The following is an 18,389-nucleotide window of genomic DNA, read 5'->3' as shown; positions in this document are numbered from 1 at the left end:
ATACAAGTTAAAGCGTTAAAGTTGTATTCCACTCAAAATCTGTAATTTGGTCAGTGTCCATTCACTCAATTCCAGTGGGCTTAGAAATGTGGCTGCAATGTAAAGTGACTGTAATTGTACTTGAATTTGTGGATGCAAAAGAAAAAAGTGTAGTCAATCAGTCTGCCTTTAAATTTACACCATAAAAATGCAACAATAAATAAATAAATAAATAAAACTAACTGCGCATTGGTTTAAAACTTTTAATTAATAACCAATTTTTCCAAAAAGCTAATTTACAAATGTCTTTTTGTGTGTAGTGAAATCAAAAAAATATTGAATTCCTAAAGTTCGACTTTTATTTAGAAAAATTCCTAATTGAACATAATTTCCATTTAAATACAAACACATCTCTCAACTGACTCATATTTTCCACCAGAACATCAGCCCATATCAGTTATTTTTACACAAATTCCTTTTTAATAGCTTTTCTTTTTGCAGTTAAGTCCAGTTTTGTGTGTTTGGTTTACAATTAACCCGTAAAATACACTTACGTGACGCTTGTACAGCCCCTTGATGTGTCCTGCAATGATCAAATCGCCGCTTGACCGACTCCGAACCCCAACAGAGAGGTTTTGGCAAGTCGTTTGATATGGCGCTTCTGATTGGTCGCTGCAGGGTGAGATTATGAGATGGTAAATATTATTGGTCCATCGGACCTTGTGTTCTTTTTTTTTCTCGCGATTGTTTCCCGTGTGGGTTAATGGCTCCTCCTGCTACAGACTGAGACGGAGCTGGCACCGAGCGGTGAAACGGGGGGAGCTGTGACACCGACGGAGGAAGAAAAAAAACGCGATTACTCCCCAAATAGTAGCGGGTTTTTGATCGCAATTGTTTGGGTGTAACCGGGAATAACTGCTGTCCGGGTGGCTGTTTGGGTTGCGGGCTAAATTTGGTAGCGGGAGGTCGAGGATAGCAGTGTATTTTTTCCAACAACCAACTCCCCAGATGAACTCCGTCAGAGCCACCAACAGGAGACCCAGGCGAGTGTCGAGGCCGCGCCCGGTGCAGCCCGAGCGGAACAACGGGGACAGAGGTACGCTATTCCACGGTCAAGCTAAAGGTTTCACACGAAGTAATGTCAGGCGTAACAGCCTTTACATAACCCCTCCCTTTTAGCTAATGGTACGTTTAGCGCTCCTACAGGCGTCGGATTCGGCAGGAAATACCGAGGCTTCTCGCTCTATGGCTCAGGCCAGGCCTCGCTTTGTTTGGCTTGAGTGATTGGGGCTAGCTAACGCCGCTAGCTAGCTCACCAGGTTAGGTAGTGGTTGGGGGGGTTGTCTTCGCTTAACGTAATGCGTATGTAGCTACAACATTAATAGCTCAGATTCAGGTAACCTCAGCGGGAGGCAAAGGGATCGACTCCAGTCGCTCACACCACAATCTCCGCGTCTGCTCGAGCGGTGCATTCCCAGCTGTCACTACCGTTTCTGAGGGTGTAAATCTGCGGCGTCTTTGGACTGCCATTTTTGGGGTGTAACGTTAACAAAAACATTAGCAGCGAATGAGGGCAAAGCTAACTAGCTGCCCCCCCTCCCCTCCCCTGCAGCTTGAAGAGGCCACACAGATCAGCTGTGATAGATGATACGGTGGAAATTGGATAAATTCAGCGAGTCCATTTTGTGCTCTTTGCGCTGCAGTTTGAAGCTAATGCAGGCAGCAGATTTTAGCACTATCCCCTTCCTTACTCTCGGTGACTGCTAGCCGTGGTATGATTTGTTTACACGGCGGATTTACCAGCTACGCAGTTCAGTTTTTAGCCATTAGCCGCACGTCTGATCGACATCATAGGCGGCCCTTAATTTGACAGCACCATAAAAGATGTGTCTGATTCTGCACACATAGGACCGCCTTACAGACAAATGCACGCCGACTGATATCTGTTGGGAATAACTAAACATATAAGACTGGTAATGTGGCTGCAGCGGGTGCATCTGTCATTATCAATCACCAACCTTTGTCTGCCTTGCCAGCTATTACCCAGGCTGTTAGCCTGCGCAGTTGGCATACAGTATGGGATTTAAATGTGCACCAATGTGTCGATAATGATCTGGATAATAAAAGTGTTGCCATTTCTGGAAACATTATAGGTGTGGAAAAATTGGTAAAAAGAGATGAGACTTCTTAAGAAAATGTTGATTTTTATCTCTTTTTTTAATGTAATTTTTTTTTTAATACATGACTCACCCTGCTTTATAAACCAGCTTTGTTCACCGAGGTGCCTTTCTTGAAAGTGGTGTGTATATGTAGAATACGTTTCTGCTTTTCTACTTAGATGAGGAGGCGCCTGCAGCAGCTGCAGCTGAAATGGCTATTGAGGAGTCCGGTCCAGGTGCCCAGAACAGTCCCTACCAGCTTCGACGCAAGACCCTGCTTCCCAAGAGAACCGCCGCTGCCGCCACCGCCTCAGCCTGCCCTAGCAAGGGCCCAATGGAGGTTAGACAGAAGCACTTTTTGAGTAATTTACTGCAATGTTGTGTATGACTGTGAGTGGGAGAGAATGGCTGATTAGTTGTCCTCCACTAAAGGAGCAATAATTTTGTGACACAGCAGTAAATTTCCTGTTGATTGCTCAGTACTTTCTTGGCATTGAAGTTTATATCCTACTCATCACCTTTTACAGGGAGCTTCAACTTCATCAACAGAGGCCTTTGGCCATCGAGCCAAGCGGGCACGTGTGTCCGGTAAGAGCCACGACCTGCCAGGTGTGTGTTAAATGTCTGCAGCTGGGCAAGGACAGTGATTCATTTTTTTCCCCCAATCTATTAAATAGCATGACTTAATGTTCTTGTAGTGAAGTGATTCTCATAAATCTTACCTTTTGATTTTGTGTGTGTGTGTTCTGTATATTTTTAGCAGCACCAGCAGAGCAATATCTGCAGCAGAAGCTTCCAGATGAGGTCGTTTTGAAGATTTTCTCCTACTTACTGGAACAGGACCTTTGTCAGGCAGCTTGTGTCTGCAAACGATTCAGCCAGCTAGCAAACGATCCAATCTTATGGTCAGTGCATTGTTCCCATTTTGCATATTGTAGTCATTAAACAAACAGGCATCCAAAGTATGCTTTGAATGTGGTGTTTAATTATCTAGGAAGCGCCTGTACATGGAGGTGTTTGAGTACACGCGTCCAATGATGCATCCTGAGCCAGGCAGGTTCTATCAAGTTAGCCCAGAAGAGCATGAACACCCAAACCCCTGGAAGGAGAGCTTCCAGCAGCTGGTGAGTTATTCATCATCATCACTGTGATCAGTAGTAGTATTAGTAGTGAATGTTGTCCTTCTTTGTTTTTCTTTCTACACATCAAAGTAAACACTGTAGAGTTTTGAACATTGTGTATGGGTTTGCAGTACAATTTTGCTACTCGGTGTAGTTTAAAAAAAAAAAGTGTCACTCTGTGAGAATTTAAGAATCGAATCAATATCTCTGAATTTTAGAAGTTTTATAATTTGTATATGGAGCTTTAGAAGCGTAAATATCATTTGACTCATAACAATAATGAGCCTGTGACGAATGTTCCGTGCAAGCACAGAAATGGGTCGAAGGTAATTAATCAGATTTTTGTCATATGTACGTCTGCCCTGTGACCACTGAATCCCTTTTGTGCAGTGTCTTTACTTTTAAAGTCAAGTAAAATTGAGTAGTTAAAGGTTTTAATCTGGTGTCATTACTTTCTGGAAACAAGCTGGAGTGTCAGAATTTCAGAGAAGTGGTTGCCTAGTGCCTTTTATCAACAGGAAACTGGTCAAACTCAATGACAGATAGCTTTTTCGCTGCTTATACACGGCCTGTCAGAACTTCTGTGCAGTGAATTCTTACCTGTAGTTTACCTGTAGAAAGAAATGCCTGTCAAATGTATGATTTGGTTTTTAAGTCACATTGAATTTATTTATTTTGCTTTTTATAGTCGCTAAGGTTTTTGCAGATGTCTTAGTCCTTGCAATGAGCTGCTTGTTATAACATTAACCACTGCAGTATCTTGTTGTTGCATCTATTGCAAGTAACTCTTTTTGACACTGCCTATGTTGTCATTCTCTTGTGGTTGGTTTTTTGGTTGCATGGGGTGTTCAGGTTAATTTTACTACATGATGATTTACAGAACAGGGATCAAGAAAAAAAAAACATCCCCTCTCACTTTTCCTCGTTATTAATAAAATGATTATGCCTCTTACAATTAAACAAGGATTGCTAACCAAAAAGGTCAGGAAAACACTGAGTAGCGCCATTATTGTTTGACACCTAGAAAATTTATGATTTTTTGCTCTGCCGTTTGATGTTGAGGTCCAAGGATCAAGAGCAATATGTACTGACCTTGTTCTTATTCTGTGCTACAGTACAAAGGCGCACATGTAAAACCAGGCTTTGCTGAACATTTCTACAGTAACCCTGGCAGATACAAAGGCAGAGAGAATATGCTGGTAAGTTAAAACTGTAGATGGCGTGTACAGCACAAATATTTCTGAGTTGCACAGCTAATTTAAACATCTGCATGTGTTTCCGAACTGACCTGGAATGAATGAATTCTTTGTCTTTCTCCTGCAGTATTATGACACCATTGAGGATGCACTGGGTGGGGTACAAGAGGCCCATTTCGATGGTCTCATCTTTGTTCACTCTGGAATCTATACCGATGAGTGGATTTACATCGAATCCCCGATCACCATGATTGGTGCAGGTGAGCAAGTTGCCGTCACTGAAAGATAGTTAAAACATTATCTTGATGCCTCTGCTGCATGCACTCAGCATCTCTCTGAAGAAGAGGATACACTTCAGTTGTGTACATTGTCTACATTGCTTGTGTAATTTTGCATTTGCAAGAGGAGTCAAAGGGTGAAAGAAGCACTTAGGATTTACAACATTTTTTTTTTTTTTTTTTTTACACAGTACCTTTTTTTTTTTTTTTCACTTGCTGAAAAAAAAAAAATAGACAATGGACTGATTTGAGTGATACTTTTGTGGGAAGATTTAGCCTGTTTCTTTTTTTTATTATGTTGCTTGATGCATTTTTGTAGCAGTATGCATTTCAAAGTGGTGTCAGTAAAAGTAAAGAAAGCCATCATTAGGCTGCTGTGAGGGGGAGAAAGAAGACTACAGAGCTCATTATACCCACTGCTGTCACCCTCTGAAACAGCATCTCACACCAAAAGTGACATTACATCCACTGGTGCGAGCCACTCTTTGTGGTGTTGTTTCGGCTGGTCGGGTTATCTTTCTATTTTTGTATCCGGGCTTAGCTGGCCAGTCGAAGACACGAATGTACTATCATGTCAGTTTTTACCGCCATTTCAATATCAGCAAAGAAACTCCGATTTTCAGATTATACAGGGAGAGATGTTGCAACAGCTTGAAAGGATGAGACTTTCTGAAGAAAAACCCTTCCCCAATCACTTTGGTTTTTATTTGGACTTCTTCTACTTGTATCCCAGCACTGATGGGGAGGTTTTGTCTGAGGGCTCAGTATAAATGGCGACAGGCTCTGGTGACATCACTGTTTGTACAACACGAGAAGGGGTGGTTTTTAGTTAAAAAGAAACAATGTACATCAATTAACATTAGCACTCAGACGCACCATGTGAAATGTGCCAGACTTTGCCTTATAGGTGCTTTTTTTTTCTATTTTTGTTTTTAAACCTGCAATTCCTAGCAGTTTCATTTCTATAGACTGAATTAAAAAACAAAAACACATGCATCTGTGCACTCAGCATAGCCAGATGCATCTGAGTGATAACACAAAGAAACCATGTGACATTAAACAAAGATTAGAAAGCTCTCACATAAAGACAAAAGTACATTAGTCCAATTGCAAAGATATAGATGGCTAATAACTCATTTGGTTATCTGGTAACTGCTGACTTGTTGGGTTTTTTTGTTTTGATTTGTTTTTTAATTACCTCCATACAAATAAGAATTACACTGCTGAACTCAGCAATACAACAGTCTCAGTCAGGTTTCAGAATTCATTATAGTAAAGAAACTGTGCTAGTGAAAGCTAAGTATGATGTTGTGGTCTCTGACAGCGGATGAGTCTCCGTGCATGTCTTGTTAGACCTCAGATACCACTGACCAGTATACAAATACTCAAACACTATATTGTTATTAAAGAAATAGTGATTTGAATCGCATCCATCTGAGTTTTGGTTTTTGTTTCTTTTTTGGGGAGGGGGGGGGGGTCGTATAGATGGGGAGTGTTTCTCACACATTACAGTTAAATGTGGAGTTCCTGGTTCTCAGAACCCTTATGCAGTAATATTAGAAAGCAAAGCATACATTTTCATTGCTGTGCAAACAATACACAGCCTTGTCTATCCATAAAGCCAGAAGACACACATCAGTCTGTTTTGTCCCATCTTATTTCTCTTCTCTTATCCTCAAACCTCCAACTGAGTGTAGCAGATGGTTGCCCTTCCCTGAAGCTGGTTCTGCTGGAGGTTTCTTCTTGTTAAAAGGGAGTTTTCCCGACTAAAATGCCAGAGCAAAGTTTTGCCTTGTTACCTGTGTGAATACGGCTGCTTGGAGTGCTAGTCAGAGGAGTACAGCCGTTAACTCGAGCAAAAGTGAGATATTTTCAGAATATCTCACTTATGCTATGTTTTCACTCAATCTTCCCTAACCCATCTTTGTTTTCTTTTTATTTGTTCCGTTTCTATGGAAGAGTCGTTGAATCAAATCACTCTTTGAACCAAAATTTACTTGCCAAAAATTTGAGAAAGTATGGAGAAGGAAAGGAAATGCTAATGATCCAAAGCAAATGTCATTTTATCTTTTAAACATTAAGAAGGCAATGTTACAGCATTGATCTGTGTGACTTCCTATAGAACCAGGTCACTGGTGTTTATTATGTTACTGTTGACAGAAATAGCAGAATGCATGCTGATGTGTGCAGAGTAGTATTTTCTGTTCGCTCAGTGCTGTAAAACCGATAAGGTGAGCCAACAATACTGTGAAAGGAATCCGTGATCAGCGTAAAGCAAAGAAATGTAATGTTTTTAAATGTCAGTCAGTCACATGACCTCAGCTCAACTGAGCATGCTTTTCAGGGGGCAGGGATAGCTCAGTAGGTAGAGTGGTGGCCCCATGATCGGAAGGTCGGTGGTTCAAATCCACTGAACTGCTACCCTGAGGTACCCCTGAACAAGGTACCGTCCCTACACACTGCTCCCCGGGCGCCCAATCACTGAGTGAATGGGTTAAATGCAGAGAGGAATTTCCCCATGGGGATCTTTCTTTCTTTCCTGTTAATTAATTAATTTCTTTCCTGTTCACCTGTTAATGGCAGAACAATCCTCACAGTGCTATCATTTAAAGGTGGCTGCAGGAAAGGAGTGGCAAAATATTTCAACATTTGGTGACGTTTGGTTTACAGGCAGCCATCGATTTCACTTCCAAGTATTAAAAATAATGCATCTATTTGTAGTAGTTAGAGTTGCTTTTGAGGCTGTGGGGAGAAAAACAAAATGTAATTGCTTAAATGAACTTCAAAATCTATGCTGCAACTGTAAAAGACTTCATTGCTGTGCATGAACTGGACCTGGCTGAATGAGGGTGTTAATCATTGTTCTATGCTTTCCCCTCAGCTCCTAATAAAGTAGCAGACAAGGTGATAATAGAGAACACAAGAGACTCAACGTTCGTCTTCATGGAGGGCTCAGAGGATGCGTATGTGGGATACATGACCATCAAGGTAACTGTATGTCTCAGCTTTTACACTTAAAGAGTGGTTGGGTATCCAAGATTGTCCTTTAGTGCCATCACAATGCTCTGTTGTTAGGTTATGTAGTCTCTGTGCTTGAGAGTCCAGCTTAGTCTCTGGCCTGTTCATTCATACTTGAGGACAAAATTACGTTCTTAACTGAAACTCCTGGGAGTCTCTGTGGCTCAAATAGAACATGTACTTGAGCAAAAATCACATTAGTTTAATAACAAACAACATGGACCCTGTAATGATAATTATGAGTGCCTCACTCATCTACAGCTTGGTGAATGTGGAAAGAGATCATGAGAAATGCTTTACAATGTGGGAAGTTATGGCCTTGTGTGTGACTGATGTCTTTTCATTGATTAGCTGCTAATTAAAGGTGGGAGAGCAATATGATTTCCTGAGGCCCTTTCTACTTCTCTACTTTCTATAACCCTGACTTATGCACCTGAGATAGTGGAAGTGTGTCATTTGAGGCACAGCATCTTTGCATTTGGTGATTTAGTATTAAAGGTTAAATTGGCTACAAGAAATTGTAAATCTTGAGAAAAATATGGCAGACATATTTTGTCCTTTCTGTGTTAAAAAAACGCAAGTATTGTATCATAACAGGATGTTTTAAGGTGCCTTGAAATATCCTGTTATGAGCTTCAAGTATTACTTGCACTAATGCCTCCAGTAGGAGGAGTCCAGTGTGGATGTTGTGGGAGGACAGAAGCTCAATGTGTTGTCAGTAATCGTGGCTCGTTCTAAATTCTGCTGCTTTTCTCTCCTCAGTTTAATCCTGATGACAAGTCAGCGCAGCACCATAACGCCCACCACTGTCTGGAGATCACGGTGAACTGCAGCCCCAACATCGACCACTGCGTTATCCGCTCCACGTGTACAGGTATTTCACACAATTATACCTCCTTGTTACAGGTTATAGGGACGTACTCCTGACCCTGGACAACCTTGTGAAGCAGGACTCGGCCTTGTTGGCATGTGAATATATTTAGCTTCACAAATGTAGTGTTTGCTGCAGGACTGAACTATTTTTTACATGATGTTGTGGAACCTTTTGTTTTTGTGTATGTTCTGGTCTGAGCCAAGATTTTCTTTGATTTGAAATCACAGCTGTATCCCTTTTTTATTTCACTTAACTGATCAGTCTCCAGGTTAGCCTAGATTTAGCATTGGAGGGCTTGGAGATATAAGAGTGAAATTATCAGGCTTCTCAGAAATCTCTGAAACTGTTTCTCTTACTTGGTTCCAGTTTCTCTTTCTGTTCTCTAGTTGACTATTGGGGGCAAATATTTGTGGGTTTCCAAAGGCACTACAGCTACTGTATTTGTGAGAAAAACATGAAGTGATACTTCAGTCTGTGTTGATTGAATGCAGACTTTTTTCTTGCACAAACTGCAAGAAGCAGAGTCATGAATTTAACAGTAATACTACCGCATTTAAATCCTGGTTAAATTTGCATTTGTTCTATTTACTGGTTCATGGACACTAGTTGTGCATATGAACTCCATATGAAATGGTTCTGCATAGTTGTATTTTAGTTGCATGTGTTATTGCTGATCAAGGCACTGGTGTGCTGTAAACACTTGTGTAGTTCCAAAGATCAAGTCTTTTCCTGCATTTCTTATGAATAAAATTTAATTGAATTGATTACTGTCAGTCGATTATAAAACTGATCAGTCTTTAAAGATTAATGGGCATGTCACAATTCTCTTTCCCTGTTTTTGTGTTTAGTGGGTTCAGCTGTGTGTGTGAGTGGACAGGGAGCGTGTCCAACCATCAAACACTGCAACATCAGTGACTGTGAGAATGTAGGACTGTACATTACAGACCATGCACAGGTAAAACGAAAATAAATCTCCATGAATACACAAAAATACACACACACACGTACAAATGTTTGGCAAGATTATGCTTCTGACTTACACGTACTGTTTTTTGTTACAGGGCATTTATGAAGACAATGAAATCAGTAACAATGCGCTAGCAGGAATTTGGGTGAAAAACCACGGTAATCCCATCATTAGACGTAACCACATCCATCACGGACGAGATGTTGGGGTGTTCACTTTTGACCATGGCATGGTAACTACTGTAAATTGTGTTTTCTTACATTTTTCTGTGTAAACATCACAGATGAAATCACTTGTTGTCTTTTCTGGCTTTCAGGGCTACTTTGAGAACTGTAACATCCATAGAAATCGCATAGCAGGCTTTGAGGTGAAAGCTTACGCCAACCCCACAGTGGTCCGTTGTGAGATCCACCACGGCCAAACAGGAGGCATCTATGTCCACGAGAAGGGGCGGGGCCAGTTTATAGAGAACAAAATCTATGCGAATAACTTTGCCGGTGTGTGGATCACGTCCAACAGTGACCCAACGATACGGTAAGATAATAAACTGGAAAAAAAGGCAGCGGAAGATACTGAATCTGTTCAGTTCAAGATTGTTTAATAGAATTTGATTTATTCGTTTCAGGGGAAATGCTATATTCAATGGTAACCAAGGAGGGGTGTACATATTTGGAGATGGGCGGGGTTTGATAGAAAGTAACGACATCTACGGTAACGCCTTAGCAGGGATCCAGATTCGAACCAACAGCTGCCCCATTGTACGGCATAACAAGATCCATGATGGACAGCATGGAGGCATTTACGTGGTAGATGTGATATCTGGTTGATTGAGATCATTTCCCCAGTGTTTAAAATCCACACCCACAAGTTTGTAACAACCTGTTTTTGTTTTAGCATGAGAAAGGCCAAGGGGTGATTGAGGAGAACGAGGTCTATAGCAACACGCTTGCAGGAGTGTGGGTGACGACAGGCAGCACTCCCGTCCTCCGCAAGAACCGCATTCACAGTGGCAAACAGGTAAAAACAAGAGCTGACATTAATAATCTGATTCTCTCTCGGCTTATTTGTTTTAATATTAGCCAAGCATCAGCATGTAAAACAACAAACGTGTTAATTTAAATGTTAGCAGTACATTTAATATTAAAACCCTGCATTGTAAAAGCTCAACTAAAGTGGATCTTGTTTAAGCTTGCAGTATCTGAGTATTTGTCAGTCTGTACATTTCATTTTTGTATTAAACTGTTCAGGGAAAAGTCGTTGACATTTTCTGCTTTCCTACCAATCTGTATACGTCCAAAGCAAAGATGCCTTATCCTTCTCAACTGAGAATATACAAATTTGTTTGTAAACATGTAAAACAAAGAAAGGCATCACAATGGAGAAGATAAAACAACGTATTTTTGTTCTTTGTTTTATTATCAATGATTTGATCAATTTTGAAGAAATTCTTTTAAGGAGTTTTGTGTGAACACGAATATTCTTGTTAAGGGGCTTATTTATGGAAACTGAGACTAGATGGTGATTATCATTAACTTCTAGGCCTTGTGCTATGAATCAAGTTCAGCTTACCCAGGATATCTTTTCTTTAATTGCCTTCTCTTACCCTAACATCAGCAATCAAGCTGAGAGAGGTGGTTATTACTAGATAAGTCAACTCAGTTTCCCAAATTTAGCCACAAGCATGTTAAATGGAAGGGGTGACACTGTTACCATCTGACCAATCACAGGCATGAAAAGGTGTACAGGCAGCAGAGCAGATAATTTTATAAAAGAACAAACCATAAAGGTACGAGTGAGGAAAAAATCTGACGAAGCTGTAGCTTTATCAGTATCAAAGCGCGGTCATTATGACATGGGAGGATTTGATGGAATATAATTGATGTGCATAGTTTTAGTCTTTATTCTTTCAGTCCTAATCTCAAACATGACCTCTGCTAGGAAGGGAACTGCCTTCGTATTACAGAAAATTAAAGTTTAACCCTAAAGCTACCGGGATAAGGCCACTGCTCCTTAGTTTCTAGGGTGTTTGTGTTTCACCTTTGTTTTCAAATGACTGCAGTGTTGTTGCCAGTAATCCGAAACTACACTTTTTGGTGTGTTCTGCTCCTGTTTCCAATCTGTAATCTAGGTAATTTTTACCTGTAACTATTTTTATTTATTTATTTCATCCTTTTACTTCAGGTTGGTGTATATTTCTACGACAACGGGCACGGTGTGTTGGAAGATAACGACATCTACAATCACATGTACTCTGGTGTCCAAATACGGTAAAGCATATTCCCCTTTTTTTTTTTTTTTTTTTTTTTTTTTTTTTTTTAAATTATTTTTATTTGACTTTGAGAGTGAAAAGTTTTCTAATCAGGAGCAGAAATACTCATTAATACTTATCTTTGACCAACATTATAACAACATTTCCTAATAAAGGAGCAAGGTTTGACCAAACATATCTATATGAAGCCGCAAAATGTATTTGAGGCATTAAGATTTAACTTCACTGCAGTGGGTGTTGCATAGTATTCTTAGTACTAAGTACTTTTGCATTCAAATGTACAGTAACACCACATTTTTGTTACATTTGTGAAATTGTAGATGGAGGTTCCAGTGTAATTTTGGCAGGTTAAGACATTGTTGGTGAAAGGGAACAAATCTGTCTCACTGTTAAATTTGTTACTTAAAACGGAAGTTACATAGTTCATACTAGGGAGAGATAACTAGGCATTAATGTTTATATCCGTACACTCCACTGCAAAATTAAGCGAATGATGTGGCAGGTGACTGATGTAGCAGAAGAAAAGGAAAAAGCTGTGCAGGCTACACATTTTTCTATTTGGAGGAAGTAAAGAATTACTTTAAAAAAATGATGGTTAAAAACTTAAATGTTTAATCAGTTGCCAGGAGCATTTTGTGTATTCACCAAACACTGAATATGAGACATTTTGTTTATATTAATAGTTTGATATTTACAGCTTTGTTGATATGGTAAATGAATTACAATCATTATTACATCTTTAAAGGACGGGGAGCAACCCAAAGATCAGGCGCAACAAAATCTGGGGAGGCCAGAATGGAGGGATTTTAGTCTACAACTCAGGTCTGTATGTCACTCATTCATTACACTGGGTCTGCCAAATAATGTGCAAATACTTTTTACTCTAATCGTGCTGTTAAATTCAACAGGTCTGGGCTTCATTGAGGACAACGAGATCTTTGATAATGCCATGGCAGGAGTGTGGATCAAGACAGACAGCAACCCCACACTGAGAAGAAATAAGATCCACGATGGCAGAGATGGAGGCATCTGCATCTTTAACGGAGGCAGAGGTAACACAGCATGATGCGGGTGGCCATGGGGAGCTTCTGACATGTTTTCCTGTTTTCTTATGTAGCTGCTATTTATGTTTGATGAACCATCGCCTCTGTTACTATGTGATATTTTTTTATTTTTTTTATTTTTTTTTTTGCTCGTGTGTATATTTAGCTTATTGTGAAATCTAACCTTCTTTAGGTCTGCTGGAAGAGAACGACATCTTCAGGAACGCTCAGGCCGGTGTGTTGATCAGCACAAACAGTCATCCAGTACTACGCAAGAACCGCATTTTTGATGGCTTCGCAGCAGGTTAGATTTATGGGCGCAGATATCATCTTTATTTGTACCCTTCCTTTAGCTCATGGACGATTTCTCATTTCCAGGTATTGAAATCACCAACCATGCCACTGCGACACTGGAGGGCAACCAGATTTTCAACAATCGCTTTGGAGGCCTCTTTCTGGCCTCAGGGGTCAACGTCACCATGAAAGGTAACGTGCTGCTATATGTGCATTAAAGAGTAGCTCAGTCGGGTCATGACCTGGTCAGTAACCTGCTTTTCCTCCTCCAGATAATAAAATTCTGAATAATCAGGATGCTATTGAGAAGGCGGTAAGCAGAGGACAGTGTCTCTATAAGATTTCCAGCTACACCAGTTACCCCATGCACGACTTCTACAGGTAAAGCTCGTCAGAGAAACGCCAGTATGTTTTCTGTCATGTATATACACAAAACCATACAATGAGGATGCTCAAATAATGGGACCCAACAACTTATGCATCCTTAACTTAAGGCTTAAGAACCATCCACACACAAAACAACTGACTCCAAGAAAATGGCTTTGTAGCTGATGGCTGAATGCTAGTTGACATTCCAGACCCTGGTTACTTGGGCAACGGAGGTTTTGAGCTGCTTCTCATTTATTTTTCTTCCAAGTAGCCAAGCTTTCTGTTAATGTTTACCTTATGTGTACTTGTCCATCTACAGTCTTTTTTGCTAAGACACTTAACACTGACTTATGACTCATTCAATCATAAAAGGGCACTTAGCTAAAGGGATGAGCCAGTGATCTCTAAATGTAACAGATGACGTGGCAAAGAACCTCTTAAATTATATTTTAGTCACAAAAATACATTTGTCCACCTTTCTTAGCTCTGTCAATGCTTTAATAAATCACTGAACCCATTTTCCTAACAGTGGAAAGAAATAAGGAGTGGCTCAAGGCTTTTGGACAGTACTGTGTTTGGCATCCTGTCATGCCCATTTGAAGGCACTTTGTAATTTCATGCTCTCTGGTCGCTGATGGTCTTTGCCTGTGTGGATACCTTTAATTCCTCCTCAGACCTTTCATTGACCCTCTCACTACCCTCCTTGTCATTTTCTGTAGTTACTGAAATGCACAAAATTTAACTCGGCACATTTGCGAGTAATCTACTAAGCCAAAAGCTTAGGCTTTAGATAGAACTACTCCATTTTTTTCTACTCTTGGATCTTTATGATGCAAATAAAGGGTCATTAATATGAGGCATAGAGATTTAGCTGTGAGCACACTAGCCCTGTGGTAGGGACAGCCAATTAGAAGAAAGTTGGCTTAAAAGGAGAGGAGCTAAAATGCCTTGTTTTAAGCAGAGAGAGGGATTACTTTGAGCATGTAAATCATGCAAAGAATAAATGAGTATAATAGGCCTTCTTTATTTAGAGCTGAAATGATTGGGCAGTTGATTAAAAGCTGATTAGTTTGACTATAGACGGCTTCCTCCTGAGCTGCTGTTCTAGTCCCCAGATTTCTCTTTAAAGCGTGCTCCTGTATTTGACTGATGTTTGCTGATTTTGTTACTGACTTATTTTTATGCCTGGTGCAAAGATTGAATTGTACAGTGAAACTGAGGCAGAAATGATCCTCCAGCTGTGAGGATTGTCTTGAATTTAAAGATCAAATGGTTGAGCTAGAAATTTATAATAAGCAGGTCGCTAAACAACAACAATAATAATTAGTGCAGGGGTTTTAGATTACTTTATTTGACCTTACTGTTATGAAAATTAATCTGATTTGAGATTTTCCCCTTTGTCTCTCCAGATGTCACACCTGTAATACAACAGATAGGAATGCCATCTGTGTTAACTGTATCAAAAAATGCCACCAAGGACATGATGTAGAGTTTATACGGCACGATCGGTGAGGATTTAGTTTTTTCCTTTTTTCACTGTTTTAATATTTAATAACTTTTATTAAATATTGACAAAAATGCATCTCCGTTTCAAGCAAAGCGAGTAGTTCTTGTACCTGAATGTCTCTGAGGTTTATGCTTAAATCCCTGGTTGTCTGTTGTCTTCAGGTTTTTCTGTGACTGTGGAGCGGGGACGTTGTCCAACCCGTGCACGCTGGCGGGAGAGCCCACACACGACACGGACACTCTGTATGACTCGGCGCCGCCCATCGAGTCCAACACGCTGCAACATAACTGAAAGCCTCTGGTCGAGTTATTTTCTCCCATAAGCGTACAGACACATGACATTACACACGGCCATACACACATAAACGCACACAATTACACACACGCATCCACTCGCAGCCATAAGGACCCAGAGAGACTCTGATTGCGGCGCTCTCGGACGGGATCGAGGTAAAAGAGGCTGCAGAGGAAGCGGCTTCCTGCTGCCTGCAGGCATACGAGCTGCAGTGGAGGCAGACTTCACTAGAGGGAGCCGTGGAGCTGAGAGAAGACTCGGAAAGGCCACAAGAGATTCCTTATTGGAGCGTTTCTTATTGCAGTCTATAAACAAACGCGGGAGGAAGAGAAAAGTTATGCAGAGAGGTTCGAGTATTGACGATCTCAAAGTTCTTTAACCTCAGCTCCTACCCCTCTTCACCAACACCATCATCATCACCATCGTCGTCATCATCATAAGAACTGCTGTCAAAGACTTCCTGCTTCCTCGTAGCTGCCATCTCTATTGGCTGCCCAGGCAGTTGTACCTAGGCAACGGATGGGTGGATGTTGCTCTGTTGTGTGTGCGTGTGTGTGGGTAAAAGCAAGATGGTGTGTGTGCGCGCGTGTGATGGAGCACTTAAGCTTTTCTTTTTTCTGTTTTTTTTTTTTTTTTTTTTTTGTTTTGTTTTGTTTTGTTTTTTTAAATATATGTTCAGATCAGTGGATTTTATTTCAATGCTTTCTCATGTAGTTTTGTATTTTTGAGCAAAAAGCTGACTGTATTTGAATGTCTTTTATTTTATTATATATTATTATTATAATTATTATTTTTCTTTGGTTAGCGTCCCTTCTCCTGCCCAAACAGCCTGTCAGGCTGCAGAAACTCAGACGTTCCAGTTGTGAAGTTCTTTCTGTGAAAGAGAAACTCGTTTAAACACTAAAAAAAAGGAAAAAAAGAAAACCCTCTAGTATATTAGACTCAATGGCATGTGGAGCAGCTCCACAGTTGTACAAAAAGTATGAGTGTAAATGTGTGTCGTGTACAGTGAAAGTTGTGTGTGCGTGATTATATGTTTATAAATTGATGCAGTCAGTGTTTTTTGTGGAGAGGGTTTCAATAGGAGGTGTCAAGACTCCTCTAAAACTGGAACTAAAGAGACAATCTGCAGTCACTTCCCACCCCACCCCCCCCAAAAAAATATCCTCCCCTGTCTCACCCCCAGCCCTGTGTATCGTGGTGACTGTGGCTCCTCATGCAGCCTGAATCGTATGCATGTACCATAACATCTAGACTTAATATATTGTGAAGTATTCAATAACCATTATGTAGATGCTAGTTGGAATCCAAAAAGGGTATACTTTCTTAGAAAGACAAAAAAAGAAAACAGGAAACTGGCCATTTCTAAGAAAATAAAACTTTATTAGATCAGAGGTGTCTGTCTTTAAATTCACTTGCAATAAATGTCCGTTTTTATAAAAAGAAAATGCAACTTGAGAACCCGAGGAGATGTGTTATGATGGCGAAAAACTGCCCTGATATAATTTGACTGCTCGCAGCCGCTCCGAGTCTTCTGTTGCCTGTCAGGGGTTTTGGATTGTCATGGAGCAACGGCGTCAATCATCAGAACCGGCTGCTGATATTTCAGATTGCTGTTTGCTGTGTGTAATTCATGTAAATGGAAGATTTATGGCTGGATTGTTTCCAGTGGCCGTTTGGAGACATGTTGAACTTGCCTACAATGACTGATGGACTTAATATTGCAGCTGTACACAGATCAAAGCCAGAAGGAAGAAAGAGACGAGCTTTGCTGAACGCCTGAATCAGGTTTTCTCTAAAAGCTGCGTGCGTTCAAAGATTGAGGATTGCAGTTCAAAAGTGTGATATAGTCAGTTTCACCGTTTCAGGTAGGCTTGCAACTAACAATTTTGCTATCGAAATTATAGCTACATTAATCATTTGGTGTACAAAACGCATAACAAAAGAGCTGTGGGTTCCCTCTGGGCTGAGGTGGTACTTGTTCTATGATGCTTTTGCATCGTGGGCGCATTGGTATTCACGTTACGAGATTAAGATATTTAAAGAATTTGGGGTTTCTGACAATTTAACAGCATTTTCAGCCTTTACTATAAATGTAATTGGAGCAGAGAAGGATTACTTACTTTAGCATACAAGCCTCCAAATTTAATGAGCATGACTGAATTCTGGTGAAATATATAAGATGATAAACATCTAGCAGAACATTTCAAAGGAGACTCACTGTGGCAGCATGAGAAAGATGATAAAAAATATGAGTAGTATTCTGTTCTGGCTTTACTTATGTATTACTCCTTTTCTACTGACACATCAGCGATGGAGATAAAGTCCTTTTTTCACGAGGTGGCACCACAGCAGGTAGTTCCATATGTTTAATTTGTTAGATTTTTTTGCACCAGATTCACTTCCTGTCACAACTCCAAAGGGATCCTCCTGGGATCAAACCAGGGAGCTGTCACTTGTTTGGAAAACGTGCAAACCACTAGACTGAGAAAGTCTGAAATCAGTTGGGACTTGGGTTAAGTAGTCAACTGCATGATATCTGTTTGCGATATGCTTATTCAATGTGATAAATCAGTGAAAACTGCTGCTACTGCTTACATACAAATACATATTTACTTACAATTAGAGTCCAGTCATAGCCTCAGATCTGAAACTCCACAAATAGTGATGTATTTGCTGCAGAATAGACAATTTAACCAAGATATATGAGCTACTTGGTAACAATGCTTTTATGTAGGAATATAACAAGACCACAGCCAGTTTGCTACCAGCTGAGACCAATTATCTTTGGCACAGAGATGTGTCATAGGTGAGTAGTACTCTTTGGCAGCCTGACTCGCACTGTTTGCAGTATTTGGCGAAGAGCAATTATTTCCATACCTTGAGACCAACTGCAATCAGTCCAATTTAGACAGTTTATTTGGAAGCAGATTGCCTCCCACCAGGTGACCTGAAACTGGTCACCCAGAGGTGGATGGTGGCCACCTTTGGTTGCCCAGTCACTGCAGCTACTTGCAATCA

General features: G+C 40.4%; 1 protein-coding gene across 4 annotated transcripts; it reads left to right on the top strand.

Annotated features, from left to right (window-relative positions):
• Window positions 1-722: 722 nt before the first annotated feature.
• fbxo11b (F-box protein 11b) lies at window positions 723-16,762 on the top strand. Of its 4 annotated transcripts, none has more exons than XM_084937422.1 (22): window positions 723-1,075; window positions 2,318-2,478; window positions 2,666-2,726; window positions 2,902-3,043; window positions 3,133-3,262; window positions 4,375-4,458; window positions 4,583-4,715; window positions 7,615-7,721; window positions 8,514-8,625; window positions 9,474-9,580; window positions 9,687-9,824; window positions 9,909-10,126; window positions 10,218-10,398; window positions 10,487-10,609; window positions 11,774-11,859; window positions 12,607-12,683; window positions 12,770-12,913; window positions 13,098-13,208; window positions 13,283-13,390; window positions 13,471-13,579; window positions 14,977-15,075; window positions 15,236-16,762. In XM_084937422.1, exons 1-22 carry the CDS (start codon window positions 988-990, stop codon window positions 15,363-15,365), a joined length of 2,649 nt encoding a protein of 882 aa, XP_084793548.1. In that variant the 5' UTR covers window positions 723-987; the 3' UTR covers window positions 15,366-16,762. The 4 variants fall into 4 exon arrangements, with proteins under 4 accessions (XP_084793548.1, XP_084793547.1, XP_084793546.1 ...); XM_084937421.1 differs by having other exon boundaries at window positions 2,899-3,043; XM_084937420.1 differs by having other exon boundaries at window positions 2,666-2,747.
• The last annotated feature ends 1,627 nt before the right edge of the window (window positions 16,763-18,389 follow it).

The sequence above is a fragment of the Perissodus microlepis genome, chromosome 8 (assembly GCF_051167445.1).
Source record: "Perissodus microlepis isolate ML-2025 ecotype Zambia chromosome 8, ASM5116744v1, whole genome shotgun sequence".
NCBI classification, from domain to species: domain Eukaryota; kingdom Metazoa; phylum Chordata; class Actinopteri; order Cichliformes; family Cichlidae; genus Perissodus; species Perissodus microlepis.
Note: the sequence above shows the minus strand (reverse complement) of the source record. Positions and strands in the feature narration are given on the sequence as shown.